The sequence below is a fragment of the Lemur catta genome, chromosome 8 (assembly GCF_020740605.2).
Source record: "Lemur catta isolate mLemCat1 chromosome 8, mLemCat1.pri, whole genome shotgun sequence".
Taxonomy (NCBI): Eukaryota; Metazoa; Chordata; class Mammalia; order Primates; family Lemuridae; genus Lemur; species Lemur catta.
In genome coordinates this window covers 16,382,248-16,410,240 of record NC_059135.1, presented here as the reverse complement: position 1 = coordinate 16,410,240, position 27,993 = coordinate 16,382,248, and the positions used below count along the sequence as shown (strand labels likewise).

Genomic DNA, 27,993 nt, shown 5'->3' with positions numbered 1-27,993 from the left:
GAGCCCTTTCATGACAGCTGTAAAGCCAGAATGATATTGAATCTTCTATGAATCCCAATGTTCCTACTATTTATACAACAAAAAGGAGATTGTTCAAAATCATAAAATGACAATCTGCTCCACCTATAGTCTCCACCTAGATAGAAAAAGAGCCAGTCACATTTTATATTGCAACTTCACGTGCTTAAAATAAGAACAATAATGTTTCACCAAACCAGGCCCCTGCCACCCTGATCTACAGAGATCTAATCAAGGGAGAACCTCAGCTCTTTCACACAGATAACTCCATCCTACGGAGGACACGCTCTCCTTTAATCAGAAAACGAGTATTCGCTTTCGACGAGATTTTCTCTAGCAGAAAATTCCATTTCTTCAAACTTTGCTTCCCCGCCCAGTCTGCAAAAAACGAGTCAAGTTTTCCTCAGTGGGCTCGGGGCGGGGAGCGGGGGTCGCCTCAAACCAAGAAGGAGTCCCAGGCTGTGCGGAGCGGCGGGTGATCGGGGTCCAAGTCGGGCGCCAGGCTGGTCCCAGCAGCCACAGCCGCGAAGGGACCGCCGCGCTCGAACAAGCCTGCCCCGCCCCGCAAGCAACGCGTTTAAACGGCTTAGGGAGTGGCGTCAGGCCCCGGAGGCGTGATTTCCGGTCGTCCCTCGGCTGGTCTTCCTTCCGGGGCGGGACTTCCCGTCCATCACTGATAGGCGCACGGCTGCGGAGCTGGTAAGAGGCCTAGTCGGGAGGTTCAGTGTGGCCGATCAGGCCTTACAGTCCTCCAAAGGGTGCCTAAGAGGACGCTCTTCCTCGCTTCTCTTTCTTGCTCTTTTCTCCACGCGACGCCTTTGTTTGCGCCGACATCCTGGGCTTTTGGCACTACCGCCTACCTGAGGCTCTTCCGCTTCCTTTTTTCCCAGGCTCCGCCCCCAGCGTCCCGTGGCCATGACGACCGCTCCCCAGGACTCCCTGGTGTGGAAGCTCGCGGGGCTGCTGCGGGAGTCCGGTGAGTGGACTTCCGGCTGAACTGGGCCTCGGGCGAGGTGGGGGTGCTGCCTTCCGGAGACGCGCCTTAAGAGTCACCGAGTTACGGCTGGTAGGGTCACGAGATGTCAAGAGTTCAATTTTTTTACTCTTCCCGGGTTTGTTTGTTCTACTGCTGTTGCCATCAGTGACCTTTGCTTTTGACAGTGTAAATCCTAGCCATCCTTCGAGGCCAAACTCCAGTACCACTTCTTCCATGCGTTCTCTGATACTTTCAGAGGAAAGTGATCATTACTTGCCTAAAAGCCCCTGGAGACCAGGAACTGATATTAATAATAATCACTGTTGTATAGCGAAGTACTAAATATGGCGTAGTTAAAAGCATGAGATTTGGAGTCAGCCTTACCTGGGTTGGAATCTCAACCCTCTTTCAAACGGGCCCAGATTGTTTCCTGAGCCTCAGTTTTTCTCACAAGCAGAATGGCATAATGATTCTACTCAACGGTAGTTCTAGGGATTAATTTTAATTAATGTAAGGCATTTAATACAGTTTTGCACATATAGTAAGTGCTCAACAGTAGCTGTTGTTATAATTGCTTCCCTCAGTGCCTGGTACTGTGCCAGGCACGGGGGAGCCACAGTATTTGTTCAGTATGTGGTTGGCATTAGTTGTGGTAGAACAAGCCTTGGCTTTGAGATCATATAGAAATAGCAACTTCCTACCGGGTATATTATCTCAATCAAGGTTCTTAACTACATTGAATCTTAATTTTCATATCTGTAAGATGGGGTTAATGGTGCTTCTCAATGGGAGATTCTGATGAGGTTTAAATGAGGTAACAGTCATCTGGCATATATTACCCAGTTGATGTTAGTTGCCCTCCATTACTCTACACTCACATCGATGGTATCTGTAGAATCTCTCTTTCTAGCAGTTTTATTTTTTGGCTTATATTAATAACTGCAAATGTCTTACCTCCTCTGCTGAGAGGAGAAGACTAGGGAGCTCTTTGAGGATGGGAAGAGTCCTTGAACCATGTCCATATCGTTGCATGATTTGTTAATTTATTCAGCAAAAATTTGGTATGGTTCCAGGGATTAGGGATGGTGGGTATGTGAGTATGCAACTATAAAGGGGTAGCAGGAAGAAGATCTTTTTTGGTGATGGAATAGTTTTGCATCTTGATTGTGGTGGTGGTTATAGGAATCTACATAAATGACTTTGAACTATATACACATGTTCTACTAATATCAATTTCCTGATTTAGGTATTGTACTATAGTTATATAAAATGTAACCATTGGAGGAAACTGGGTAAAAAGGGGGGATCTCTGTGTAGTATTTCTGCAATATCTTTTGATTATATTCTTTTTTCTTTTTGATTCTATTCTTTTTTTTTTTTTTTTTTTGAAACAAGGTCTCACTCTGTTGCCCGGGCTAGAGTGCCGTGGCGTCAGCCTAGCTCACAGCAACCTCAGACTCCTGGGCTTGAGCAATCCTTCTGCCTCAGCCTCCTGAGTAGCTGGGACTACAGGCATGTGCCACCATGCCCGGCTAATTTTTTCTATATGTATATATATTTTAGCTGTCTGTATAATTTCTTTCTAGTTTTAGTAGAGACGGGATCTTGCTCTTGCTCAGGCTGGTCTTGAACTCCTGAGCTCAAACAAGGCGCCCACCTCGGCCTCCTAGAGTGCTAGGATTACAGGTGTGAGCCACCGCGCCTGGCCTCTGTTCTTATTTAATAAAAAAAGTCTAACAATATTCCTCCATGCCTATCTTGTAATTGCACTTTTATAGGTGCAATGATGCATACCAAAGTGACTAAAATATGCCCTCAAGGATGACAGTTTCATTAGAGCAGTTTTAATATAGAGAGCGATAACAATACCTTTGTGCTATAGTGAATGGTTATTCTATGACATGCATTTTAGTATTGTTTGAAAGTTTCTCTATATGTGCATATTACTTTTTCACTCAGAAAAAGAAATAAAGTTAAAATAGCCAATTCATTTTTATGTAAAAGTGAGTGGCTGCAGTGTGAAAGTCAGCAGTGTTACTTCTTGAGAAGGCTTCCTGGAGGAGGCTGGCCTCCAGCTGGGTGGTGGAAGGGGATGTCTCAGAAAATGGGAGAGTTGTGAACCAAGCTGGCTGTATTTCCAGCACTGTGAGTAGGCTAGGTTCTTTTGAGCACAAGGTGAAAGAAAATTTGGAAAAATTGGTTGGAGTCATGTAGTGAAGCAGTCTCATATGTCAGGCTGGAGAGTTAGAACTTTCTTTTGAAGCTGGGAGGAGCCATTGAAGGCTTTTGAGTTGAGGAGAAGGTAGAAAATTTGATCTACAGTGGAAGATTTGCAATATGGTTTGGAGTGAATGTATTTTGGGGGTCACACAGTTTTAGAATAAAGGGAAAAATGCTTTCATTATGTCCTCCCTCCTGTCTTCCCTTCTCCCTGCAGGGGATGTGGTCCTGTCTGGCTGTAGCACACTGAGTCTGCTGACTAGCACACTGCAGCAGCTGAACCACGTATTTGAGCTGCACCTGGGGCCATGGGGCCCTGGCCAGACAGGCTTTGTGGCTCTGCCTTCCCACCCCGCCGACTCCCCTGTCATCCTCCAGCTTCAGTTCCTGTTCGATGTGCTGCAGAAAACACTTTCTCTCAAGGTACTGGGGGTGGGGATGGAGTAGGATGTGCAAAGGGCCCAGGAGAATGATGGAGGGTGGGGGTGGAGTAGGGGTACAAAAAGTCTGCGGGGTCAAGATCCAGAGTGTGTCAGAGATACAGGTGATTGTGCTAAAGAAGGGATGCTGAAGAAAGGGAGATCTGCCATGCTCAATAACTGGAGTGTTTTTCTTTTAGCTGGTCCATGTCCCTGGTTCTGGTCTTCCAGGGCCTATCAAGATTTTTCCCTTCAAGTCCCTTCGGCAGCTGGAGGTATGGGGGCATTGGGGGATGGTGGGGTACAACACCCAACTTGAGGCAGCCACTTTGGAACAGTTAAGAGAGGTGGCCTCTTTTGGTGGGGAGGCCAGGCCTGAGTATACCCATTGATCTGCAGTAATGCGTTATCCCATCTCTTGCATTTAACACTTCCCTGAACCATAGTTGGGCTTTTTCATCTTGTGCTTCCTCCCCACCAGGGTAGATGGGGATGAAGTCTTTGTCTTCTGTGAAGTTCTGCCTTCCTCCCTCTTCCTTTTCTTTCCCTAGCTCCGAGGTGTCCCGCTCCACTGCCTGCATGGCCTCCGAGGCATCTATTCCCAGCTGGAGACCCTGATTTGCAGCAGGAGCATCCAGGCATTAGAGGTAAGGAGGGTGATGGGTGGGCTTATCCTGAGAGACATAAAGGACCAAACTCTGATCTTCTCCCTTCTCTGCAGCCGTCCCTGCTTCCTGCTTCCCTCTAAACAGTGTCCTTGCTCACTCCCCATGCTCCTGTAGCACTCTGCACCTATCCGTATATCTATAGTCACACCTACCACGTTGTGTTAAATAGTTGAGCATCTGCCTCCCCACTCTCCCCACAGTGAGCTCCTTGGAGACAGGGACCTGGGCTTTCTTTTAAGTCTGTGTCTCCAGATGGAGCCCCATGTATAAAGAATGAAAGAATGAGTGTTAGAGTATGATGTTGGCATGGGGAAGATGTTCAGGGTGGAGTAATGAGGCATCCATCTGCCCTCTCAGGAGCTCCTCTCAGCCTGCGGCGGTGACCTCTGCTCTGCCCTCCCCTGGCTGGCTCTGCTGTCTGCTGACTTCAGCTACAACACACTGACCTCCTTAGACAGCTCCCTGGTGAGTGCCTCAGAGGGAAGAGGGTTTTGAAGAAGGGCAGGGATGGGCCTTTAGGGAGGAGGGCCAGCTGGTTGACAAGGTATCCTCGTAGCAAAGACTGACTCTCTGCATCCTCTTCTCATCCCTCTCAGCGCCTCTTGTCATCTCTGCGCTTCCTGAACCTGAGCCACAATCAAGTCCAGGACTGCAAGGGCTTCCTGATGGTGAGTATGAGCAGGCTGGGGCATCTCAAGCCTTTGATCGCTCTGCTCTAACCCTTTCTCCTGGGCCTGCTTTTCCTCCCACCTTGCTCTTGCCACCTGGGTGGAGCCATATCCTGGAGGTGGAACTGTCTGGGGCTCGGGCTGTAGCGTAAGACAAACCAGAGTTCAAATCTCAACTTCTGATACCTGTATGACTTGGAGTAAATTAGTTAACCTCTTGGTTTCTTTTTTTTTTTTTTTTTTTTGAGACAGAGTCTCTCTTTGTTGCCCGGGCTAGAGTGCCGTGGCATCTGCCTAGCTCACAGCAACCTCAAACTCCTGGGCTCAAGCAATCCTCCTGCCTCAGCCTCCTGAGTAACTGGGATTACAGGCATGCGCCACCATGCCCAGCTAATTTTTTCTATATGTGTTTAGTTGTCCAGCTAATTTCTTTCTATTTTTTTAGAGAAGGGGTCTCACTCTTGCTCAGGCTGATCTTGAACTCCTGAGCTCAAACCATCCTCCTGCCTCAGCCTCCCAAAGTGCTAGGATTACAGGCGTCAGCCACCACGCAGGCCTCCTCTTGGTTTCTTCACCTGTAAAGTAGAAATCATAGCAGTCCTGCTTTTTAGTATTAAAGTGATTAGGAAGAGTATCCAGTGTTACTTAGCCTAGTGCCTAGCTCAGAAACTGGCAGCTTTTGTGATGATGATGAACCTTTCTCCCATGTCCCTGTGTGAAAGATAAACAAAGCCAGACACTAGTTAAAGGAAGGACAGATTTTAATCAATAATGAACTATTGCAATAGGGAAGAGGTTCCAGCATGAACCCCACTTTTGTGTAGAGGTGACTGGACATTGTAAAGAGAGAATGGGGGAGTAGGTAGAGGGAATGGTAGAGGCTTGAGCCTAGTCAGGGAAATGGAAATCTACAAAAAGTAAATAAAGCGGAGGTTGGTCCATGTGAGACTCATCTGGGATTGCTAACTGAGTGGCACTTATCAAAGTTAGGCTCCTACCCTCCCACACAGACTGGGAGACAGGGGCCCTATCTTTAGGTGTTGGCTGGAACAAACAACAAATTCTTTTGGCAATCTTGAGTTTTCCCGGGCAGGAACTGAAGGGGGCTAGAGTCATCACTTTAGGCATGTGGCCTTGAGCTTTTAAGAACTGTGCTAGTGTTTGCCCAGGATTTTTAAATTTAATTTAATTTTTTAATTTTTAGTGTTTTTACTGTGCAAACCTGGCTGATCAAGATTTTTAATGTGGGCCATGGGGGAGTCACGAAAAATCATCTGTGCTGAATTTTGTTGAACTTGTGCTAAATAATCTGCGATTCTTATAGGCCAAGGTTGAAGCCTAGTCAAAAAGAGGGCTAGAGTTTGGTCAAGGTGAGAATCTTTGTCAGTCCCTCCTCTTGTTCAAGGAAAGAAGAGACATTCACATTTCCTCAAAGCAATGTAAACGCATTTCTTCCTTGATCACCTTTTGTTCATTAAGGACCAACTGAACCATCTATTGAGGCTGGGTAGTACAGGATTTTTGGTGGATGGTTCAAGTGATTTCCATAGAAGTGGGGGGCATTTCTATGGAAACACAAATAAAAACAAAGATTAATGGTTGGAGCAGACTATAAATCCATTTTCTGAGTCCAGAAGGCAGCCAGTTGAGAAGATATCTAGATGTTGAGCTCTAAGTGTCTTTAGATAGTGGAGTGAGTATGGGAGTGGCAGTCTGATGGATTTCTTGATTTGTAGTTTGAATATTTGTGGTGATGGCATAGACATCAGTGTCCTAGTCATGGTTATTTCCCAGAACAGGGCGTGGAAGATACAGGAATATCAGTGGACTTCCTGAGTGGCCCATGTCCCAGCAGCTCTGGGCATGTAGATTGTCCATACATGAACTGTTCTATGATGGATTATATTATATCAAGTAGTCTAGCTTCAGCTCACAGGGATTTTTTTATATCCTGGGGAAAAGGGCAGCTACAGGTAACCTAGAGTTCTGATAAGGATATAGGCAGTTAGCAAGAGTTTTATTTTTTAAGTTTTTTTAGAAACAATGGCTCGATGTGTTGCCCAGTCTGGTCTCGAACTCCTGGCTTCTAGTTATCCTCCCGTCTCAGCCTCCTGAGCTGGAATTATAGACGCAAGCCACCATGCCCGGTTTCAGGGCAGTTAGGTTTTAGTTCTCAATGATGCCAGGTCAGGAGAGAGGGAGAAAAATTGGAAACATTAGTTTGAAGAATTGTGGCCAAATATGGAAGGAAACTAGAAGACTTGAAAATTTGGTAAGGGCTGACAAAATTTGTAAGACAGCAGGACCTAGTCTAATTTACAGGTAGATAAAACCTCAAAGAAAATGAACAGGACTAGAATCTGGTAATCTACAGTGGTGTGTTAATAGTTTTTTCTTTGAATTATAAAATTTTTGTCTAAAGTTGCTCCTGCCCTCCCTTTTTGAGTAAAGACCATAAAAATGAAAGTAAGATTATTCTTGTTTGCAAAATAAGCCTGGTCTCCTTAGATTTGGCCTGCTTATTTACGTAAGAGCAGTGAGAATGCTAATTGACCACGTAGGCCTTTTTGAGTTTGCTTTGCTGGAACTTTTTATAAGGAATCTCAGACAATACTTTTAAAAGCCTCTTGAGGCCAGGAAGCCAGGCCAAGAGCTTGCTGCCAGACTTCCTCTGTGGTGCCTGCAGATTAGTGAATTCATCTCTTCTTGAGGTTTCCCCCAATACCCTAAGGTTTCTGGACCTGCCGGGAAGTAACCTTTCTTGCTCATATGCAAAGCTGGGAACCCTGTAAGCCAGGTAGCATGCCATGTTTTCGAAGAGGGTTTTGTAAACATTGGCTCCATAAAGTCAGCTTTTTTAGTTCCTTAAAACTCTCTGGCCGTATCTGATTTTATGCATCATTTTAAAATATGACATTCCAGGCTAAGCTTGGTTACATAATCAATTTTCCCAATTACATCCTGTTATAAGGAAGTCAGATGCTTATTGAGCCTATGCAGATAACTATATTGCCATGTAAATGAGAACACTCAGTGGAAGTTTCCAAATTCTGGGGGGATCAGGCAGGGAGAAAAGATAAATGTTTCATTTTTGTTTATAGATATTTAATTTATTAAATTGTTTTGAGTTATAGATAGCATAAGAGAAGAGGGAAAGGGATTCCTTATATCATATCCAGAAATAGAACATTAAAGAACCAGCAATATTTTAATCAAAAGCCATAAAAAACATAATCATCTTTCAGCAGTTCATTCAGTCTTATGTAATTCATTTTTTGTTCTTCTTGATCTTGGGTTAGCAGTTTTATGAATCCATCAGCTTTTTCTTTAGCGTTTTGGAAGTCCTGAATCGGTCCAGTGGTATGATCTCACAGTTATTTAAGTAATGCCATCAGAAGCCTGTGCCCCAGAGTGCCTGGGACGGTCATTTTCCATGAGTCTCTGTGATTGCTCCTTTTTGTTAAGACAGGTACTCTGGCCTCTAGCTTTTAGGAAGATATCAGGGTAAAACAGTAACTGTGGAGGACAAAGGAGTTAAATGGGCCTATTTCTAATTAGCTTTGGAGGTCTCTATGTCCTTTGAGAGCCCCAGTGGGGGCAGGGACCTAAAGTTTGAGTGACTGTAGGTAGTTGAGGGACTGGAGTGGGGAGGGAAAGGTCTGGCAGGAGTGACAAGGAGGGTAGGGGACCTATCAGAGGAGTGAGGGAGCAGAAGGAAAGATGGAAGGCAGTAAAAGGAGGAAGGGGAGCAGGGATGGAGGGAATGGAGTGGTCTTAGAGGAGCCAGTTTGGGGAGATCTTAAGTTTCCCAAAAAAGCCATTGAAGTTCCAGATTATCCTTAGTAAAGTCATGCCAATGAGAAAGGAAATGGACAGAGCTAGTGTCATAGTGGTGACACATACAGTCAGCAGGGGTTTGAGAAGAGGATTTCAGTCAACTGGGAAGTTCCCATGGAAGGAGCAGGATCAAGTAAGGAGAACAGAGAGGACTCAGAACAAAGAACCAGGAGGAAGACCAGCCCAAGAGTCAGGGAGTGAATCCCTGCTGGAAGCAAAGAGTGAGGGAGAAGAACTTCCAACCCAGGAAGTACCTTTCAGACAAAGCGTGGGACTCCAACCTAGCTTCACAGCATATTCTTAGAGTCAAAAGAATCAAAATCTGCCCTCACTGTGTTTCAGTGGATGTTCGTCCCAAGCACTGGATTGGGAGTTAGACTCACCAGTGGCTTCCCCATTGATCAGTTGGGAGTGAGGACAAAGGCATCAAAGGTACACTCCTGGGGTCCTGGGTGAGAGGTCCAGAGGATCCACCAATTAGTCTGATCCTACTTGAGTCACAGTACCAGATAGCTGTCACAGGTAAAGCCAGACACTAGTTAGAGTGGTAAGGACAAATTTAATCAGTAATAAACTATTACAATAAGGAAGAGGTTCCAGCATGAACTCCACTTTTGTGCAGAGGTGATTGGACATTGTAAAGAGAGAGTGAGGGAGTGGACAGGGGGAACGGTGGAGGCTTGAGCTTAGTTAGGGAAATGAAAATTTACAAAAAGTAAATGAAGTGGAGGTTGGTCCATGTGAAACTCATTTGGGGTTGCTAACTGAGTGCCACTTATCGAAGTTAGGCCCCTGTCCTCCCACAGAGACTGGGAGACAGGGGCCCTATCTTCAGGGGTTGTTTGAAACAAGCAATAAATTCCTTTGGCAACCGTGAGTGTTCCCAGACAGGAACTTAAGGGGGCTGGAGTTGCCATCCTAGGGATATAGCCTTGAGCTGTTGGGAACTATGCTAGTGTTTATGGTGGTTGGGGTGCATGTGGACAAAATCATTTGTGCTGAGAGTGTGCAGTTTTTATAGGTCAAGATTGAGGCCTGGTTTTTTTTTTTTTTTGTCCTGAGACAAGAGTCTCGCTCTGTTGCCCAGGCTAGAGTGCCATGGCGTCAGCCTAGCTCGCAGCAACCTCAAACTCCTGGGCTAAAGTGATCCTTCTGCCTCAGCCTCCCGAGTAGCTGGGACCACAGACAAGCGCCACCATACCTGGCTAATTTTTTTCTCTGTATATTTTTAGCTGTCCAGATCATTTCTTTCTATTCTTTTTAGTAGAGACGGGGTCTCCCTCTTACTCAGGCTGGTCTTGAACTCCTGACCTCGAGTTATCCTCCTGCCTCGGCCTCCCAAAGTGCTAGGATTACAGGTGTGAGCCACTGCGCCTGGCCTGAGGCCTGGTTCTGAAGAGGGCTCAGAGGACCTTGACTAGAGTTTGGTCAAGGAGAGAATCTTTGTCCCCCCCCCCACCAGGATTTGTGTGAGCTTTACCATCTGGACATTTCCTATAACCGCCTGCATTTGGTGCCGAGGATGGGACCCTCAGGGGCTGCCCTGGGGGTCTTGATACTGCGAGGCAATGAGCTTCAGAGCTTGTGTGGTGAGTAGGGGCGTGTGTTGTGGCAGACAAGGAAGGTAATGGGGGAAGTGTGAGACTTGGGGTGGCCTTGGGACCCCGTGCCTCTAGAGCCTTATGAAGGCTTATGGGCAGGGCTGAGGCGCTCCCATCCGTCTTTCTACCACACCCTCCCCCAACACAGGTACTATCACACTGGCACCCACCTGCTGTCACCCTTCTGTTCTTGCCTCCACCCCAGGCCTGGAACAGCTGAGGAACCTGCGGCACCTGGACGTGGCATATAACCTGCTGGAAGGACACAGGGAGCTGTCGCCACTGTGGCTGTTGGCAGAGCTCCGCAAAGTGAGACGTGGGTGCTTTGAGGGCCTGGGAGCCACCATTGTGCCCCACCATCCTGTGCTAATTTGGTCAGTGCCTTCTTCACACTGGAATGAGGTGGCTGAGGGCCATCTCATTCTCCTCTTCCTGCCCCTCAGCTCTACCTGGAGGGGAACCCTTTGTGGTTCCACCCTGCGCACCGAGCAGCCACTGCCCAGTACTTGTCACCCCGTGCCAGGGATGCTGCTTCTTGTGTGAGTGTCCTGTGTCCACTCTGTGTCTCTTTCCTGCCCAGTTCTAACCCACCCCCGCACCCTCTTGTCATGCCTGGGCGAGAGGTCGAGGACCTAGACCCCTTGCTTATTATGTTGTTAATACCTGGAATTCACTGGGGATGGGTCCCACCAAGAACACTCCCCCTTCCCCTTTTGTCTTTGCTCAGTTCCTTCTTGATGGTAAAGTCTTGTCGCTGACAGATTTACAGGTCAGTGTGGTATTGGGGGGCAGGGATGGGGGAAGACATGAAGGGAGTCAGAGGGGTGGCCAGTAGAAGGGTCTTCCTGATTAGTGGACAGTGGAGTCCTACCTCCTGGCTAGCCTGGGCAAGGCAGAGGTATTCCTCTGGCTCTGACCTCTTTCTTTTTCCTATTGTCACATGCCAGACCCCCTCATCCTTGGGACTTGGCCCCATGGCCCCGCCTCTGTCCTGGCCAGTGGGGAGTACCACTGAAACCTCAGGTGGCCCTGACATAAGTGACAGCCTTTCCTCAGGGGGCCCTGTGATCCAGCCCCTGCTTCATAAGGTTAAGGTAAGCAGTGTCCTTGGCTGCCTTGTGCCTGGGGTTAGGTATCTTTCAGGGGCCTCTGGGTTGTTGGTGTGGAATAGTATGGCCTTATACTTGCTTGTAGTTGGGGTTTTTTCTGGTAGGTTGGGCAGGTGGCCATGGATGGCAGGGCAGGAAGCCCTGGCTTTCACAGAACTTTGTCCCTCTACCCGACCACAGAGCCGAGTCCGTGTGAGGCGGGCAAGCATCTCTGAACCCAGTGATACGGACCCGGAGCCCCGAACTCTGCACCCCTCCCCAGCTGGTGAGTCAGCCTCGCCTGACTCATCTCTCTCGCCAGTCTAGTTCTGTCTAATCTTTTAAGTTATTGTGAAGATCTGGTAGGGGAAATTTTATTTTTTTGGGGGGGGGGGACCATTATAGAGGGTCCCTTAGTCTTTTCTGTTTGTTTTTAGTTTAGGGAAAGATGAAGAAACTGCTGCTGGGCAGCCTTTCCCAAAGTTTTTCAAGGAACATTAATCTCTAGGTGTCAAGAGGTCATATAATAAAAGGTTGTGGCCAGATAAGTTGGGGAAATGCTAGGTTAAACAAAGTTAAATAGGTATCTTCCTTGCAGGCCATCTCTGGACCTTCAAAGTGCTACCATGTATTGTGAATTTCCAAAAGTAGCATGTGAAGTGCAGTTCTGGATTGCATGTGACCAATTTCCATAGAACACGCTTGGGGACATGCTGCTGAGGGGACGACTCTCTTCCCTTGGTTCTCCCCAAGTATACCCCATTGCTGCACACTGGGGACCACGTATAGAAAGAGGCCAGACCATCTCGGGGGTGTGGGCTTGCTCAGCTCTGCGTCCTTCTCCTTGCCCAGGATGGTTTGTACAACAACATCGGGAACTTGAGCTCATGAACAGCTTCCGGGAGCGGTTTGGCTGTGACTGGCTGCAGTACAGGAACCACCTGGAGAGCTCTGGGAGCCCCCTTCCGGCCACCTCCAAGACTCCTGCCCTCAGCACACCTCCTCCGGACTCTCCGGGCACAGACGCTCCACTCAGCCCTTCGCCCCCAGGGGAGGAAGCCAGAGGCCCCGGGGAGTCACCACAGAAGATGGCAGAGGAGGTCAGGGTGGAGCCGGAGCCGCAGGAAGAAGAGCTGGAGGAACAGGAGAGAGAGGAGGGAGGAAAGGAGGAACAGGAGGAGGAAGAGGAGCAGGAACAGAAGGAAGTGGAAGGTGAGCACGCCGTGGCCTTGGGGGAGCTGGGGCCAAGTGCGGCTGGAATATCTGGGAGAGTAAGGAAGGCCCAGACCAGACCTGGGGTGGGGCTGGCTCCCTTTGGGTGGAGAACGCCCCACGGGAGGACAGAGCCTGGGTGCTTTTCCTTCCCTGCAGGGCTCTTCTCTTGCTCTCTCCACAGCGGAGCTCTGTCGCCCCATGTTGGTGTGTCCCCTGGAGGGGCCTGAGGGCATTCGGGGCAGGGAGTGCTTTCTCCGGGTCACTTCTGCCCACTTGTTTGAGGTGGAACTCCAAGCGGCTCGAACCCTGGAACGGCTCGAGCTCCAGAGTCTGGAGGCAGCTGAGATAGAGCCCGAGACCCGAACTCAGAGAGAACTGGTGCCCGAGGTGAGTGTGAGGAGGGGGGTTCCGGAAGTGGTGCTGGGCATTTCCAGGAACCAGCTCTGAGAACATGGCTGTTGTGTGCCAGGCACTGGGCTGGCCTTTCCCACACTCTCTCTGTCGCTTGGAGATGAGGAGGGAGCCTCAGGGGGCCGAGCTCGGTTGCAGACGGCTTGGGAGGCTGGCTGAGGTGGAGATCGCTTGCTGGAGCTTGGATGCCAGCACAAGTGTTTGATCGGGGTCCGGAGCTATTGTTTTTCTCCATGCTCTCAGTGTAACCCTAATCCCTCTCACCTCCCTTACTCTCACTGCTGTTTTTCACCCGGTCCCCCTCTTCCTGCACAGGGCTCAGAACTGCTCCCCGGAGCCCCTGTCCTTGTTCTGCGCTTCTCCTACATTTGCCCTGACCGGCAGTCGCGTCGCTATGCGGTGCTGGAGCCTGATGCGCACACAGCTGTCCAGGTGCCAGGGCCTCGCGCGGATGCCCAGGAGGCTGTGGGGGAGACTGGGAGAGCCAGAGGAAGGAGCTCCAGGACTGAGGGCTGGGGGCCGGTCCGTTGACAGCTGCCTCCGCCCCACCCTCTGTCAGGAGCTGCTTGCTGTGTTGGCCCCGTTCACCACCGCGGCTCAGCATCAGCTCGGGGAAGCCAGGGACCTGCTGGGGGGCAGATTCCAGTGTCTACGCTGTGGCCGTGTGTTCAAGCCAGAGGAGCCCAGGCTGGGATTGGACAGTGAGGAAGGCTGGAGGCCTCTGTTCCAAAACACAGGTACAAGCCGTGCACTTGGCTTTCCTGCCCACAGGCCTCCCCCATCTCAGGGAAGGCGGCTTTGAGTAGGGGAGTGTGGAGGGGAACCCCTGGGAGAAAGGACTAGGGGAGTGGGGACCGGCCATTCCGCTTGGAGAAAGAATAAAACTGCTTGTGTACTACATTTACAAAAAGGAAAACAAAACAAAAAAAAAGAAGAAGAAACTATATCCTGTTTTTTTCTTTTCTTCTAAAAGTCAGGAAATGCAATCTGTGCAACTGTGCTTAAACATACTCATTATTTTTTCATAACTTGAGGGCTTTTTGTGGTTTCTTTTCTTTTTTTTTTTTTTGGCTAATATTTCAGGAACTACATAAAACCTGAGTGCTCCCTGCAGTATCACATGATGGTGCTGCCCCTCTGAGCATGTTTAGCTCTTGAGTAAGACACTTTGGGAGTTGGCTTGGTTTGTCCTTCCCTGACTGGCCTTGTAAGCTACTTGATATCAAATGATGCCTCGTGGCATCTCTTCATATTCTGTTCTTTAAAACAAGATTTTTCCATTGTAGACCAGTCAGAAAACAATGTCTTTGAAGAAGACATTGAAGAAGAAAAAGATATTCTTGCTAACAGCTGTGTGGAAATGCATGATTTTTTATTAGCCACTTTTCTCTTCTTGGCACAGCTGGAGCAGGGGTTTAAATGGTATTCAGAAGATGGAGCGCCGCTCCCCTCCCTCCCCCCTGCACCCGCCCAGGTGGCTGCGGGCCCACAGCACATGTGCAACAGAAGCAGCTGCCAGCCCCTCTCAGACCCTGGCTATGGTCCCCGGGGTCCTGTGGCCTCTGGGGTCCCTTCTGTGGTGGCATTATCAATGAACATTACTGTGTGCTACATTCTCCTTTTATCTGTGCCTCAGTTGCCTCATCTGACCAAAGAAGAGAATGAACTCACTCAAGGGTTCTGCCGCATGAGATTTAAATGTGACAGTGAGGCACCAGGCATAGTGCCTGGCACAAAGCAAAGGTCCCCCGTAAATGGTAACTGCTGTTGTTACCCTTAGCCACAGGGTGTTGGGCAGGGTGTATAAATTATTTAGTCTTTTCTTTCCTCATTTGCAAAATGGGCTAGGGAGAGTTTTGGTGAGGATGGAGTATGATCATGCTGTATAGGATCTAGCATGTGCCCAGCACGTGGAAACACTGTAGTGTTTCTTCTTCTCATTGCTGATCCATGTTCTAGATTCTTTACTGCTGGTGTTCAGTCATCCTAACGCTGAGGATGAGTAAGACAGACACTATCGTCATCCCTATTTTACAGACGAGGAGCCAGGCTCAAGGGAGCTTAGGTGACTTGCCTGTGGTGCCAGAGTTCTCCCTGCCTTTCCCAGTCAGTTGCTTTTGGTCTTGCAGACCTTGTTAGGCGAGCACTGAAGTACTTGATCAGCCCAATCTGTGGGAGGGGACCAGAGCAGGGCCTACGTGTGTTTGGCCTAATCTGAGAGGGTCTGAAATTAGAAGGTGGGGTGTATTTTGAGGAGATGTGGGCCACGGGTTAGCTTGTCCCTCCCTGGGATGGGGAGTGATCAGTCAGCAGCTGTGCCTGGAGGTGGGAGTGGGTGGGGGCACGGTGGTCATGTATGAAGCTGGACATGTGGGCTCAGGGACGGCCCGAGAGTGGGCGGCTCGTATCGTCATCATGAGCATGGTTGGGGGTTGTGGTGCTGTGCGGGGAGGCTCATGGCGTCCATCTCTCCCTCCAGAATCTCCCGCTGTGTGTCCAAACTGTGGTAGTGACCATGTGGTTCTCCTGGCTCAGTCTGGGAGAACCCCCAACCGGGAGCAGAAACAGGGGGAGCAATCGCCAGCTCCCTCTCAGTGCGCCAGCCCTGGCTGTGACCCTGCTGGCCTCCGTGACCACCACAGTAGGGCTGAGAGCATCCTACCTCAGGCACCGATTGCCCGTGACCACAATAGTTGGAGCCTCAGTCTCCGTGAGTACAGGCAAAACAAGACAGGGCGGGTTTTGGGGAGGGAAGGGCACTGACGGGGAGGGGGAGATGGAGCCCGGGGCCGCTGGGGCCGGCTGACCGCCCCTGGTTGCTCCCAGCCCCTGAGCACCATGGCCTGCGCTCTGTGGATCACCGGCTCCGGCTCTTCCTGGACGTCGAGGTGTTCAGCGATGCCCAGGAGGAGTTCCAGTGCTGCCTCAAGGTCTGTGCTGCGCCGGCACTGCCCGCCCCTAGCTGACCGGGTGCCCACTTGTTTCCTTCGCAGCCACTCAGGTCAGATCAGCCACTCCACAACCGCCAGGTCTGGCTTCCAGTTTCAACTCCAGCACTTACCTGCTGTGTGACTGCGGACACGGTCCTTGATATTTGAGTCTCAGTTGTCACCCCACTGCGATGGAGATAATGACGCCTCCCTTACAGAGTGGCTTATAGCCAGAGCTGCTGTCTGTAGGCTGCCGGCGCAGCACCTGGCGTTGCATAGCGAGGGGCCTCCTGGCATTATGACAGATACGCAGTGCTGACAGACCGTTGTCGAGCACCGGTCGTATGCTGGATACAAAGGCTCTGCAGTCTGTCAGTCTTGGCCTCAGTCTTACAGTCCGGTGTGAGGAACTGGCAGCCATCATGCGGTACGCGAGTGCCGTCATCGGGCTAAGGTCCTAGAAGGGGCATCTCATCCCGTCCCAGTGGGTAAGGGAGCCTTCCTGGGAGGTGATGTCTAAGCCGAGTCTTGAAGGATAAGTTGAGGAGTAGGGAGGAAAAGGATATCGTGGGCAAAGGAAGCAGCAAATGCATGGAGGCCCGAGAGTGTCGCCAGTTGGGAGAACTGCCCGGGATGAGAGCAGCCAGGATGTGCAGGGTAAGGGCACGTGTCCCAAGAGGGTCTGAGAGGCAGGCAGGGGCCAGTTCAGGAGCAGCCCTCTGTGTCTGCCAAGGGGTTCAGCCTTGGTCCTGAGAGCCACTGGGAGCCACTGAAGGATTTGAAGCAGGGATTGATGGTCAGTTTTGTGCTTCAGAACAGTTGTTCTGGCAGGGTGGAGGTGGGTTGGAGGGGCAAGGTGACAGGCAGGGGAGCCAGCCAAGAGACTGCTGAGTCTCTGAGGGGCAGGGCCTGCGGGGGGGAGTGCGGTGGTGGGTGGAGAGGCCGTCAAGCTCTGGGGAACGTGGGCAGACCGATAGGTGGGTGGTGGAGAGGATCAGGCCGAGGATGCTGTTTCAGGTAACTGGGCTTTCAGTCTGGCACTGCCTCCCTGGCCTTCTTTTCTGGTCTCACACCAACTTCCTCTTCCCCTCAGGTGCCAGTGGTGTTGGCAGGCCACTCTGGGGAATTTCCGTGCCTTGTGGTGGTGTCTGACCACAGGCTTTACCTGTTAAAGGTGACAGGGGAGATTCGGTGAGTGAGCCGGGGCATGGCCAGGGCAGGGGCAGGGCCCCTGTCACTTTCACTCCATCCTTACTCTTTTCTGCCACTCTGTCCCCTCTCTCCACAGTGAGCCTCTGGCTAGCTGGCTCCAGCTGACCCTGGCCATTCCCCTGCAGGATCTGAGCGGCATAGAGCTGGGCCTGGCAGGACAGAGCCTGCGGCTGGAGTGGGCGGCTGGGGCAGGCAGCTTCACGCTGCTGCCCCGAGACGCCAGGCGTTGCCGGGCCTTCCTAGAGGAGCTCATCGGTGAGAGAGGAGAAGCGAAGGCAGGAGGGTGGGGTGGGCCCCTGGGGGCTGGGGTCCCCCAAGTCTGGTGCCCAGCGGTGGAGACAGAGAGGTAATGGGACTCATCCCTTGTAGAAGTTTCTGAAATCTCGAAATGTGGGGAATGGGAAGGTGTGGGAAGTAGAATGGCAGGATAGAGGAGAGAGAACCTTCTGAGGCTTCCCTGTCCCTGCTGCCTCTGTCCAGATGTCTTGCAGTCTCTGCCCCCCACCTGGAAAAACTGTGTCCGTGCCACGGAGGAGGCGGTGACCCCGCAGCACCGGCTCTGGTGAGTCCACAGGAGTCGAGGCTGGGGGCCCTACGGAGCTGCAGACGCTGCCCTGTGCTGGCAGGCCCCGGCTTGCTGCCTGTCCTCATGCCTGTACCTCCCCACACCCCCATGTCTCCTCCAACACCGCCCCCCCCCCCCCGCCACCCCTGCACTGCTTTCTTCCCACTCCCCTCCTGCAAAGCACCTCCCATGCCCTAGCTGGTCTTTCTGTATCTGCCTCTTCCCCCAGGCCATTGCTGGAAAAAGACTCATCCTTGGAGGCTCCTCAGTTCTTCTACCTTCGAGTGTTCCTGGTTGAAGGTGAGGCCTCTGCTGCAGATCATGCCCCGGTCTCTGTACCCTGTCTTGTCCCAGGTCACTGGCCTGGCCCCCAGGACCTCTGCAGTGCTATTGTAGCACTGCAGTAGCACTGTCAATTCCTGGAATCTGGGCTTCCTGTCACTCGCGGGCCTACGTGACAGCCTCCGTGTTCCCTGCCTCTCTGGGTGTGGTCTGGAGGCGCCTGGGATCCTCAGTTGTGCAGAGACCTGTGCTTTCGAATCCAGGCTTTCTCTGAAGTGGAGCAGATCGCTGGGTCTGCTCTACCCATCCTGTCAGAGGATGCGAGGGTGGTCCTTGTTTCTGAGTGGGGTGGGTGGTCGTGCCCTTTGTCTTGGGCCTCAGAGGTTTTGGAGGCTAGAGATTCCTGGAATTTGAGGACGGGAGGTTCTTGCCCCCAGGGGCAGAGGCTGCTTTGTAGCCCACCTCAGTGTGGTTCAGCTTCTCCCAAGCAGCATTGGGACGCTGGGCCCCCGGGTCCGGGCCCCTCCATGGCCTTCCACTCTGGGCCTCACCCTGCTTCTTTCCCTCCAGGCCCTTCTACCTGTCCTGTGTCCCTGTTGCTGACTCTGTCTACCCTGTACCTGTTAGAGGAGGACCCTGCTGGGTCCCAGGCAGAGCCCTCTCTTCCAGCAGCATCTGGGGAAGCCTCTGAGAAGGGCCCTCCCTTGAGGCCAGACCCCTCCGTGCGTGTCCGGGAGCAGCAGCCACTCAGCAGCCTGAGCTCAGTGCTGCTCTACCGCGTGGCCCCGGAGGACTTGCGGCTAGTCTTCTACGACGAGGTGTGCGCACGTGTGTATGGGGGGCGGGAGAGGGGAGGGCAGTGTGGGAAGTGGGTCTAGGGAGGCTGGGAATTGAGGACAGGGAAGAATTTGGGGTGGGCAGTCATGATGAAGGAACACAGAATTAAGCTGGGAGGAACTGGGGGGCTCTGGGTTTGGCTGAGTAGCAAGTAGAGAGGGAGGCAGCTGCAGGCAGGGGAAACACCCTGGACTTGGGGCCCAGCCATTTATTGGCCGGGTGGTCTTTAATGAGGTGCCTGGCTGCTTTGAGTTGGTGGGATTGGGCTTGCTGTGGTTTAGCCATTTGATCTTCATGACAACCATGTGAGGAAGTACTATTATTGGTGCTCTTTTACAAATGAGGAAACTGAGGTTTAGGGATGTTAACCAACTTGCCTAGGTCACAAGTGATAAAGCCAGGAATTGAACCGAGAACTTCCATTCTATACAACAGGGAGGATTAGAGAGACAAGATAATAAACATGAAAGGCTGCTGGAGGCTTTCAGTGTAAATGTTGATTGGATTCTGTTTTCAAAGCTCAGAGTCAGGCTCGTTAATGGGGAGTGGCACAGGCTAGGGGAAGGGAAGATGAGCCAAGAAGGACCGTGACTCCTCCCCGGAGTCCTCCCTGTGCATGCCCTGGTGTGGCCCTGTGATCCTCACCTTGCTAACTGCTCGGTCTGCCAGGTGTCTCGGCTGCAGAGCTTCTGGGCACTCCGTGTTGTGTGTCGGGAGCAGCTGACAGCCCTGCTGGCCTGGATCCGGGAGCCCTGGGAGGAGTTGTTTTCCATCGGACTCCGGACTGTGACCCAAGAGGCTCTGGACCTTGACCGTTGAGGCTTCCACGCCAACCTTGGCCATGACCTTGGGGGCCGTGCTGCAGATGTTCCCTCTCCTGGTCTCTGGGTCTGGCTTCCAGACTCTGGCTGCAGACTCCTCCAGCCTTTGGGCGCTAGCCAGGGAGGCCCTGGATGACCCATGGCTTAAGGGAAGGGCGAGAGAAACGGTCTGGCCTCTGCGTGACCTGGCCTAAGGGGACAGGCTAAGTGGTCAGGAGGAATGTTTTTCTTGCACTTTTTCTCAGGTATTAATAAAGCTGTTTCCATTCCAGATATCATGGGTGGTATTTAGATGTGTCACTCAAGGTCTGTCATTCCCCTAACCTCTTTGAACAGAAATGCCCTGCCCATAGCTTTTGCTGAATGGGCAGCTCCAAGCAGCCTCGTTTGTACTGTGAGACCCGGTCTCCAACCTGCTGTGGCCCCAGCTTGTGGAACAAGTAGGACTGCTGACCCACGGGCACCCAGTCCTCAAGCTGGCAGAGACCTGTCATGTGGTCTGGCCTGGAATCGCTGCCGTGCAAATAGCCAGGCCACTTAGATTGTCACCCTCTGGAATCTCAGTTGGGAAGTAGCGAGGCCCTCAGGCCACTGCAGAGGGTGTTTGGAGCTGGGCTGTGGGGGATGTTGGTATCTGGTGCTTTCTGCTCTTGCCCTCTTCTCACAGCACTGCCTCACTCAGCCCAGAGGTGTGGGGGGCGTCCACCCCACTCCCTTGCCTGTCTACACATCTGCAGCCACGGCGCTTGCTTCGGGAATGCTCATGGGAACTGGTTTGGCCTACTAAGGCCAGCCCTGGCCTTTGACTGGAGGAACCAAGAAAGAGGCCAGCTTCCTCCCTGGGGTTGCTGGAAGGATAAGCCTGGAACTGCTGGCATGAGGGGAGAGCTTTCCTGAAAGTGGGGCTGTGAGAGAGACGAAGACAGAGGGGAGGTGGAGAGAGCAGGACCAAATCCCGGGGATGTCTTTGGAGCCCCTGGGTGCAGTTGTACCTGAAGGTGGACACCCCTGCAATTTTAGGTTAGGTGAGCTAAAGTAAGCCCCCTCCCCTTCTGTTGGCTTCAGCCAATTTGAACCAAGTGTGAGCCACTGAAAGGGTCCTAACTGAGCAACCCCCACTCCCACTTGAGGCAGCTGAGCTGGGGTCTGTTTCTTGCACAGGTGGGAATAGTGACACCCATATGTTTGTGCATAGAGACCCTAGTTCTTGGTTCCTATTTCTGTGAGGCAGAATGATCAATCCAGCTCCCTTTTTGTATCAGGCAACCAGGCCTACGAGAATGTGACCTGACTGCTTGGTGGGACAGCAGGCAGGGGGCAGGGGTGCCCTGGCCTGACCAGGCAGCTACATCTCTAAATCCTTAGGGTTAAAGTATTTAAAAATCAAAAGGAGTCATTTAAAAAACTTATTTTTAAATCTATTTGAAAAGTATCGAACATACACAGAAAAATTTATACCGTACCTAAGGTTATACGGTAGAAGGTGAGTTACGCTCATGTCCCTGGCCCCTAACTCCTCTCTCTAGAGTCCAGCATTCTTACCCGTTTTCTGTCCAGAAATTTCAATGCATGTACACTTTTGTACACATATTCCCCAGAAAAGGGTAATTATTTAAGCCACTCAACTCCATCAAAAGAGATTGATTTCTAAGATTAGTTTCTCCCTAGCAGGGCCCTGGCCCAGTCTGGTGAGAGAGTAGGGAGGGACTGGTATGAGCCTTGGAACCGCCAGTTGGGAGAGGCTGGCTGGGGTAGAGTGGTGGCCCCTGGTGGCAGGCCTGCAGAGGGTGGGGGGCCCAGAAAAGCCTGTGCAGAAGCTCAGAAAATAAATTCACCTACTTCTGTTCTGCTCAGAGCTGCCCTAAATTTTTAATTGAAGCAAATTAAAACTTCCCAAAAATATTAGTCCACTTTCTTGGCTATGTGGATACCCACTTCCTGGTCAGTGATTTTGTACCCTCTGCGAGCAGGAGCCAGTGCTGGTCCTGAGGAAGGCCTTCCTAGCCTCTGGCCAGAAGCTACCCCTCACCACCAGACCCATTTGCAAGGACTTCCCCAGGAGTAGGGGCAGGTCCTGGTGCAGAGGTGGCAGAATAATCTCCAGTCATTTCCAGTGATTTGCAAAGAAGTGTGAGGCCAGGGAAGTTGAAAGAGGAGCTTCTTAATTTCTTTGTGCTTAACATTGTTTTCTTTAACAAAGCAATGGAGTTCTCTGCAGCCTTTGTGCAAAGGTGGCTTTCTTTGGTGGCCTAGAAGACAGAGGTGCTGGTGTCCTGCAGATTGAGTGGTGTGGTTGAGGGTGAGGCCATTGCTGCTCCTGGAGGCATCTACCTTTTCGCTCTGCGCCACCAGGAGCAGGTGGCCCATACGCACTGTGTGTGAAGGTGACTGCTTTGCCACCGACGCTCAGCACAGGTGTCAGTCAAGTACTCGCCTTACACACACCCTGGACTGCTCCCAGAGATCGATTCCTCCATTCAGCCTGGCTTTTCCCTCCAGCAAGTGCGTATCTATCGATTACTCGGCCTCTGTCTGGCCTTGGCCTTGCGGGCATGAAGGACGAGCAGAGGCCTCCCAGCTCCTGGAAAGCAATGGACAGAAAGGATTCGCTCACCCGAAACCACCTCACAACACTGCTACATTCACTGTAGAAAGCAAGTGGGAGAGGCTAGAATATAAATTCAAGTTTGCTTGTATTTGTACAAATAAATCCCAAGGGGTAAACAAGGCGGCGGTGGTGGAGGATGAAGGTGAGAACGAAGCAGAAAGGATACCGGGGTGGTATTGAGGGATTTTTTTTTTTTCACTTTTTATTTAAAAACATTAAAAACCCTCTGAATATATTATAGATTCAAGAATTGTATTTAAAAATTCACATGAGGCCCTGTGGGCGTCCGTAGCTGAGCTAAGTGGTAGAAACACTGATGCCTAGGACTTCGGAATGGGGGGGCAGGCCAGCTCCATGGACCATCTTTCTCCGTCTCGAAAGGAGAGGGTCCGTCCTTGCTGATGAGTCATTTCACGTGCGGGGAGGGATGACATCCCGCCTCCACCTTGTCAAGATGCTGCGGTAGCTTCTGGGAAGACCCTGTCCAGATTGCTTAGCTGCGGGTGGAAATGGAGCCACGGTCGTGTGCGTGGTGCTTTGCCTGTCCCTGAGCGCGCTCGGTATTTCACATCCCCTAGTCAGGGGCCGGTGTGGTGTGGCTGCGGTATGGGAAGAGGCACAGTGGATTTCCATCTGAAAGAGCCAGGATTGTGCCTTAGTTTTGTTGCTCACTGTTTCACCACAGGCAAACAGCTTCTCCTCATTCCCTCGGCTACAGCGCGGGCATGAGACTAATCAATAACTCACGGAGTTCACAGGATGGAGGGGCATCATGCATATGAAGTGCTATGTGAACCAGAGAGCTCTATGTCCCTGCTGCTTTGGAAACCTGCCTGTTAGCTGTTGCAGGCCGCTTTGTTGCTGGGAGTGCCCTTTGTAATCAGAGAGGGAAAGCCTGCCTCTTACTGCCACCTGTCATGCGTGGACACTTCCCCAGTGCACTTCGGAGGGAACCTCACATACTTCCGGGGATAGGAGCGAGCTGTGGCGTGTTTTTTTTTTTTTTTTTTTGGCCCATCCCTTTGTCATTGGGTAGTTTTGGACTCTGACTTCTCCGTCCTTCCCAGAAACATTCTTTAGTTTATTAGTTACTATAATTACTTGTGCACTTGCCTTCAATTCCACAGACATTTATTGAGCTCTTGATATGTGCCTGGCTCTCTGTGAGAAGGTGGGCACAGGGACACGAGGATGAGTCAGACAAACGCCTGCTTTCAGGGAGCTTCCAGTCCAGGGAGGGCGTGGGGAAGGGCGCTCGGAGCCGGTCCTGAAGGTCTGTGATAACGGCCGTTTCTGAGCACCTACTTCGTGCCGATCTTTGCTTTAATCATTTCATTCACATTATCTCCCTCAGTCTGGCCTCCCTGAAGGAAAAGCACGATCTCCATTTCACAGGGGAGGAAGCTGAGGCTCAGGTTAAGTACAGGGATTCTCACCGAGGGGATGCCAGGTGTCAAACTCAGGCCCTCTGTCTGCAGAACTTGTGCTCTTCCACCTAAACCGTATTGCCTCTGAGGCCTTCTAGAACACCCACCCTCGTTCACTCTCTAGTTCGTTTATATCTGTCCCTTTGTGGCACCAACTTCCAGGGATACCACATCCTTCCAGAGAAGCACCAACCAGATCATGCAAATATCTGGGCAGACCTTTCTTTCCTGCTGCAGGGCCTTTCCTGGGCTCTTCCTTCTGCCTGGAGTGTCCTCCCTTCCCCCACTTCCACAACCTCCCCTTCACCGCAGGGCTAATTCTGTTGTATCCTTCAGGTCTTTGCTTAATGTCACCTCTTTACAAAGGATGTCTCTAACCCTGCCTCCTGAATGTTCTCTGTAACTGGGCTTTCCCTTCATGACATGTACCACGTTTCATAATAAATTATGTTTACTGTTTTTTGTCTGTAAGATGCCCAAGGGCAGGGATCATGCCAGCTTATTTTCACCAATGTACACCCTATACCTGGCACGGAGTGTAGAGTGCGTGTGTGAGTCTCAGTTTACACACTGGGTGCATGAAATGTCACTTTGCAACATTTGCAAAGCAGCCTAACTTTTCTTTCAAGCCTCCATCCCATGGGGTGGGCAGGACTCACTGACCTCACTCTCTCTGCCCTCTGCAACTTTGGGAACCTACTGCTTTGCTGGTGGGGAGGGCAAAGGGTCCTCTACCCCCTCCCAGCTTCTGGCCAAGATACTGTGTCCCTTTTGATAACCCTCCTCCTCTTTCTTCCTTCACAAACCTCCCTTGGTTTCTAAGGCTTTGGCTGTGGAAGAACAAAAGGCAGAAAGGCTTGTAGGCTATTTCTGCATTCTGTCCTACCCATTCCTCACAAACAACAGGATTCAAAGCAGGCTACCTGCTCGGGTAGTGGTTGGGGAGGAGCGTGAAAGGACACAGATTCATATCTCAACATGCTGTCCTAGCCACACATAAGCCAGTTGAAGCTGGGAGGTGGATTCTGCAGGGGTGAGGGAAATGCCAGGGACAGTGGCTCTGTCTTGAGACTGAGTCCAGGTTTACTGAGCAACGTGTGGATTATGATGGAATAAAACACTGCAGAGTAACAAAAACAGTAAATAATAAGAATGATGTTTATTGAGCACCTATTCTGGGCCAAGCATTGAACTGGAATTTTGCATTAGGCATGTGTAGCTCCAGACTCCGGGCTCTTTCTCAGTGCTGCGTTACCTCTCACGTAAAAATAAGATCTCACTCAACGTAAAGCCAGTCAAAAGCAAATGGCAGTGGGTGCTGTGCTCTAGAGAGTAGGGAGATACTTCTGGTAAGAGTCTAAGTGACCACCTGGGGATAGCTGAGCCCACACTCTACCATATTCCAGAAACTCTTTAGCCTGATAAGTTAGGGTTGCCAAGGCAAAGATCGGTCCCTTGGCCAAGGAGTGTTAGAATCTACTTTGGTGGGAGTAAAAGCCATTGTGGATTTCCACACCCTCTTTGAGTTTACATGTTTGGCATCTTTAATTCGGTGTAAGACTTATTAATTTTATAAGTATAAGCTAACTTTCACTTACTTCATGTGTATACATTTCACGGGTGTGTTTGAGGACTTTCTGGAACTTGTGTCTCTTAGATTTGTAGTAATATTGAAACTAGCTAACATTTGTTGAGCACTTACTATGTGCCGGTGACCGTTCTAAATGCTTTCCGTGGATGAACTCATTTCATCCTCTCAACAACCTTGTTGCCATTTTACAGACGGGGAATCTGAGTCCCAGAGAGGGTAAGTAACTTGCTCAAGGTCATGCAGTTAGCAAGTGGCAGAGCTGGGCTGCGAACTCGGGCCACTTTGCTCTGGAGGTCTCATGCTCACTACTCCCCTGTACAGACTTCAGTAGCAAAGATGCCGTCTCCTTGAAGACCGTGTCTGGGAGGTTAGGGGTATATTGCAGTTTGTGCACATGACAGGGAAGGCTTAACAGCTGCTACAGGGCATCAGACATGGCTGTGGGAGGGGGCGGCACACTGTGGTGTGCGGGAAGCCCTTGGCCACCACTTGGCCAGGCTGCCTCAGAGCCTGGGACCTTGGGCAGGCCGCTTACACTTTCTGAGCCTTCATTTTCTCACCTGTCAACTGGGATTAAGATGGTCTACCTCAGAAGGTTGCTGTGAGGAAACGATGAGACTATGAATATCAAAGTGGCTTGTAAGCTGGAAGGCACCACCTAAATTTAAGGTAATGAAGTTATCACTGTTGTTGTCCTTAAGAGTAAAGGATGTAGATGATGAGGAATAACAAAGTAATCATAAGAGAGGCAGGGGCTACCCAGGCCACATCCTGTCTGCCAGCTCCCTGAGGTTGGCATCACTAACGTCTGGAGCCTCCTCAACCCATGACCTGAACTCAGAGCCCATTTCCCTGATTCTATCAGTTAGGATACCTCATTGCAAACAGCAGCTACTTTAAGAAAGTAGAAAAGAAGAAAATAGTGAATATGAGGGAGTATTTTGGGGAGCAAAAGAGAGCTGAGAATAATGACCAGGCACAACATGAGAGCTTCTCCAGCAGAAACACTGCTATCAGTGACACCAAAATCTCTGCCACTGCTGCCCCCTCAAAGAGCCACTTGGTTCTGCCCACCCTCCCCTGCTCACAGAAGTTCAAGCCTCCTGTGTGCAGAGCTCACTTCTGAAATCAGGTCTTGTGCAGACGAGTCTGACTGGTGGAACCCGGGTCATTGGCTGTGCCCTGGCTGCAAGGGAGTCTGGGCATGTGTGTTTTCCGGCTTCTACCTTGGCAAGAGAGGATTTACAATGTGGGAAATGACCAAAATGTAAAAGTGGGTTTTCAAAGATTTGGGTGGCCACAGATGACACATATGTGCTATCCTGGTCTAGTTCCCAACATGTGGGACCCCTAGACAGTGATTCCAGGAAATGACTTTGAGAGGAATCCACCCCAGAGGGCTCCTGGCTTGTGTGCTTGTGTCTCCAAATCTGGTGGCATAGCAGATGGCTCCTGCTCCCTCAGATGTGGGGGACAGGCTGTGGCAATGCTGCATGTGCCAGACATCCTGGGGTGTCGGCATGCAGGGCGGGGAAGTTCCAGTCAGACTGGACTGTGGGGAAGGGCATGAGGGGTGGCTGCTGCTTCAAGCTGGCCTGTCGCTGGCTTCTGCCTTTGCTGTCACCTTTCTTGTCACCATTTGAACGTCTACAGGCTCTGAGCTAGGAGCTGACACACAACCGGAGTGGCTGTCCTTTGTGCGTGCAAGGGGCGCTCTTTTGTCACAGGAACGAAGACCCCATCGGGAACACGCTGTAGGGGACTGACAATTACAGGTGCGCTGGAGGCAGGCTGTCAGGAGGTCTGAGTGGGCATGATGACAGCATGCATTTATGCCTAATAGGATGAGCTGGTAGGAAACAACTGGTAGGTGTCAGCATCTTCCCCTCCCCCTAGAAGGAGAGATGGAGATGGTTGCTAAAGGCCCTTCAAGGAGAGATTTTACTCCACCATCCCAGAGGGGTGGAAGCTAGAGGAAGGTGCTTGTGAGGGTGGAGACCAAAGCCGCTGACTCTGGGTGGGGAAGCCTCCAGCTGAAAGAGGATGGGAGTCCAAGGGCTCCCGGAAGATGAGCACCTGTGCTCAGCATCCTCCCTGGGGTGGGTGGGGCCTCAGAGGGACAAGTCCTATGATACCCTTGTGGCATCTCAGTGTACAGGATGTATAGGGCCCAGTATACTGGGGTCCCTGGCAAGAATTTCCTTGGGCTGTCTCCGTATTAAAGTAGCTGCTGTCTGACTCTACAGGCTAGAAGACAGGGGCTGAGACCACGCAGAGAGTAGACTGAAGACCAGAGAGCCCTCCTGCAGTGCTCCCGACTGCGAGAGGCTCCAAGGCACTTGTGTTTCTGTAAGGAAGCAAAGGATCCATGAAAAGATCACTCAAGGTAGAGACTTGGGACCAAGTCACCCAGCTCAGGATTGGGATGGTGTGTGTTTGCCAGGGCTGCTGCAATACAAGGCCACAAACTGAGTGGCTTAAACAACAAATTTACCATGTCATAGTTCTGGAAGCTGTGGAAATCTGACATAAAGCTGTCTACAGAGGCCAGCTACCTTTGGAGGCACTAGGGAAGGATTTGCTCCAGGCCTCTCTCCCA

The 27,993-nt window shown here is 51.0% G+C and overlaps 1 protein-coding gene across 2 annotated transcripts; it reads left to right on the top strand.

Annotated features, from left to right (window-relative positions):
• Positions 1-678: 678 nt before the first annotated feature.
• Positions 679-20,041, top strand: LOC123643526 (serine/threonine kinase 11 interacting protein). 2 transcript variants are annotated; one of them, XM_045559089.1, is made up of 25 exons: positions 679-717; positions 909-994; positions 3,432-3,637; positions 3,834-3,908; positions 4,185-4,280; positions 4,659-4,766; positions 4,898-4,969; positions 10,269-10,395; positions 10,613-10,716; positions 10,851-10,946; positions 11,135-11,176; positions 11,355-11,501; positions 11,697-11,781; positions 12,348-12,707; positions 12,892-13,097; positions 13,437-13,553; positions 13,681-13,858; positions 15,601-15,831; positions 15,948-16,051; positions 17,145-17,242; positions 17,340-17,518; positions 17,744-17,825; positions 18,058-18,128; positions 18,681-18,928; positions 19,617-20,041. In XM_045559089.1, exons 2-25 carry the CDS (start codon positions 934-936, stop codon positions 19,764-19,766), a joined length of 3,243 nt encoding a protein of 1,080 aa, XP_045415045.1. In that variant the 5' UTR covers positions 679-717; positions 909-933; the 3' UTR covers positions 19,767-20,041. The 2 variants fall into 2 exon arrangements, with proteins under 2 accessions (XP_045415045.1, XP_045415046.1); XM_045559090.1 differs by lacking the exon at positions 679-717 and having other exon boundaries at positions 921-1,084.
• Positions 20,042-27,993: the final 7,952 nt, after the last annotated feature.

Bases quoted from the DNA above. Each gene is read 5' to 3' on its own strand.
- LOC123643526 (XM_045559089.1), top strand. From the start codon at position 934: ATGACGACCGCTCCCCAGGACTCCCTGGTGTGGAAGCTCGCGGGGCTG. The intron at 3,638-3,833 runs GTACTGGGGGTG...TTTTTCTTTTAG, and splicing joins AGAAAACACTTTCTCTCAAG to CTGGTCCATGTCCCTGGTTC. The intron at 3,909-4,184 runs GTATGGGGGCAT...TTCTTTCCCTAG, and splicing joins AGTCCCTTCGGCAGCTGGAG to CTCCGAGGTGTCCCGCTCCA.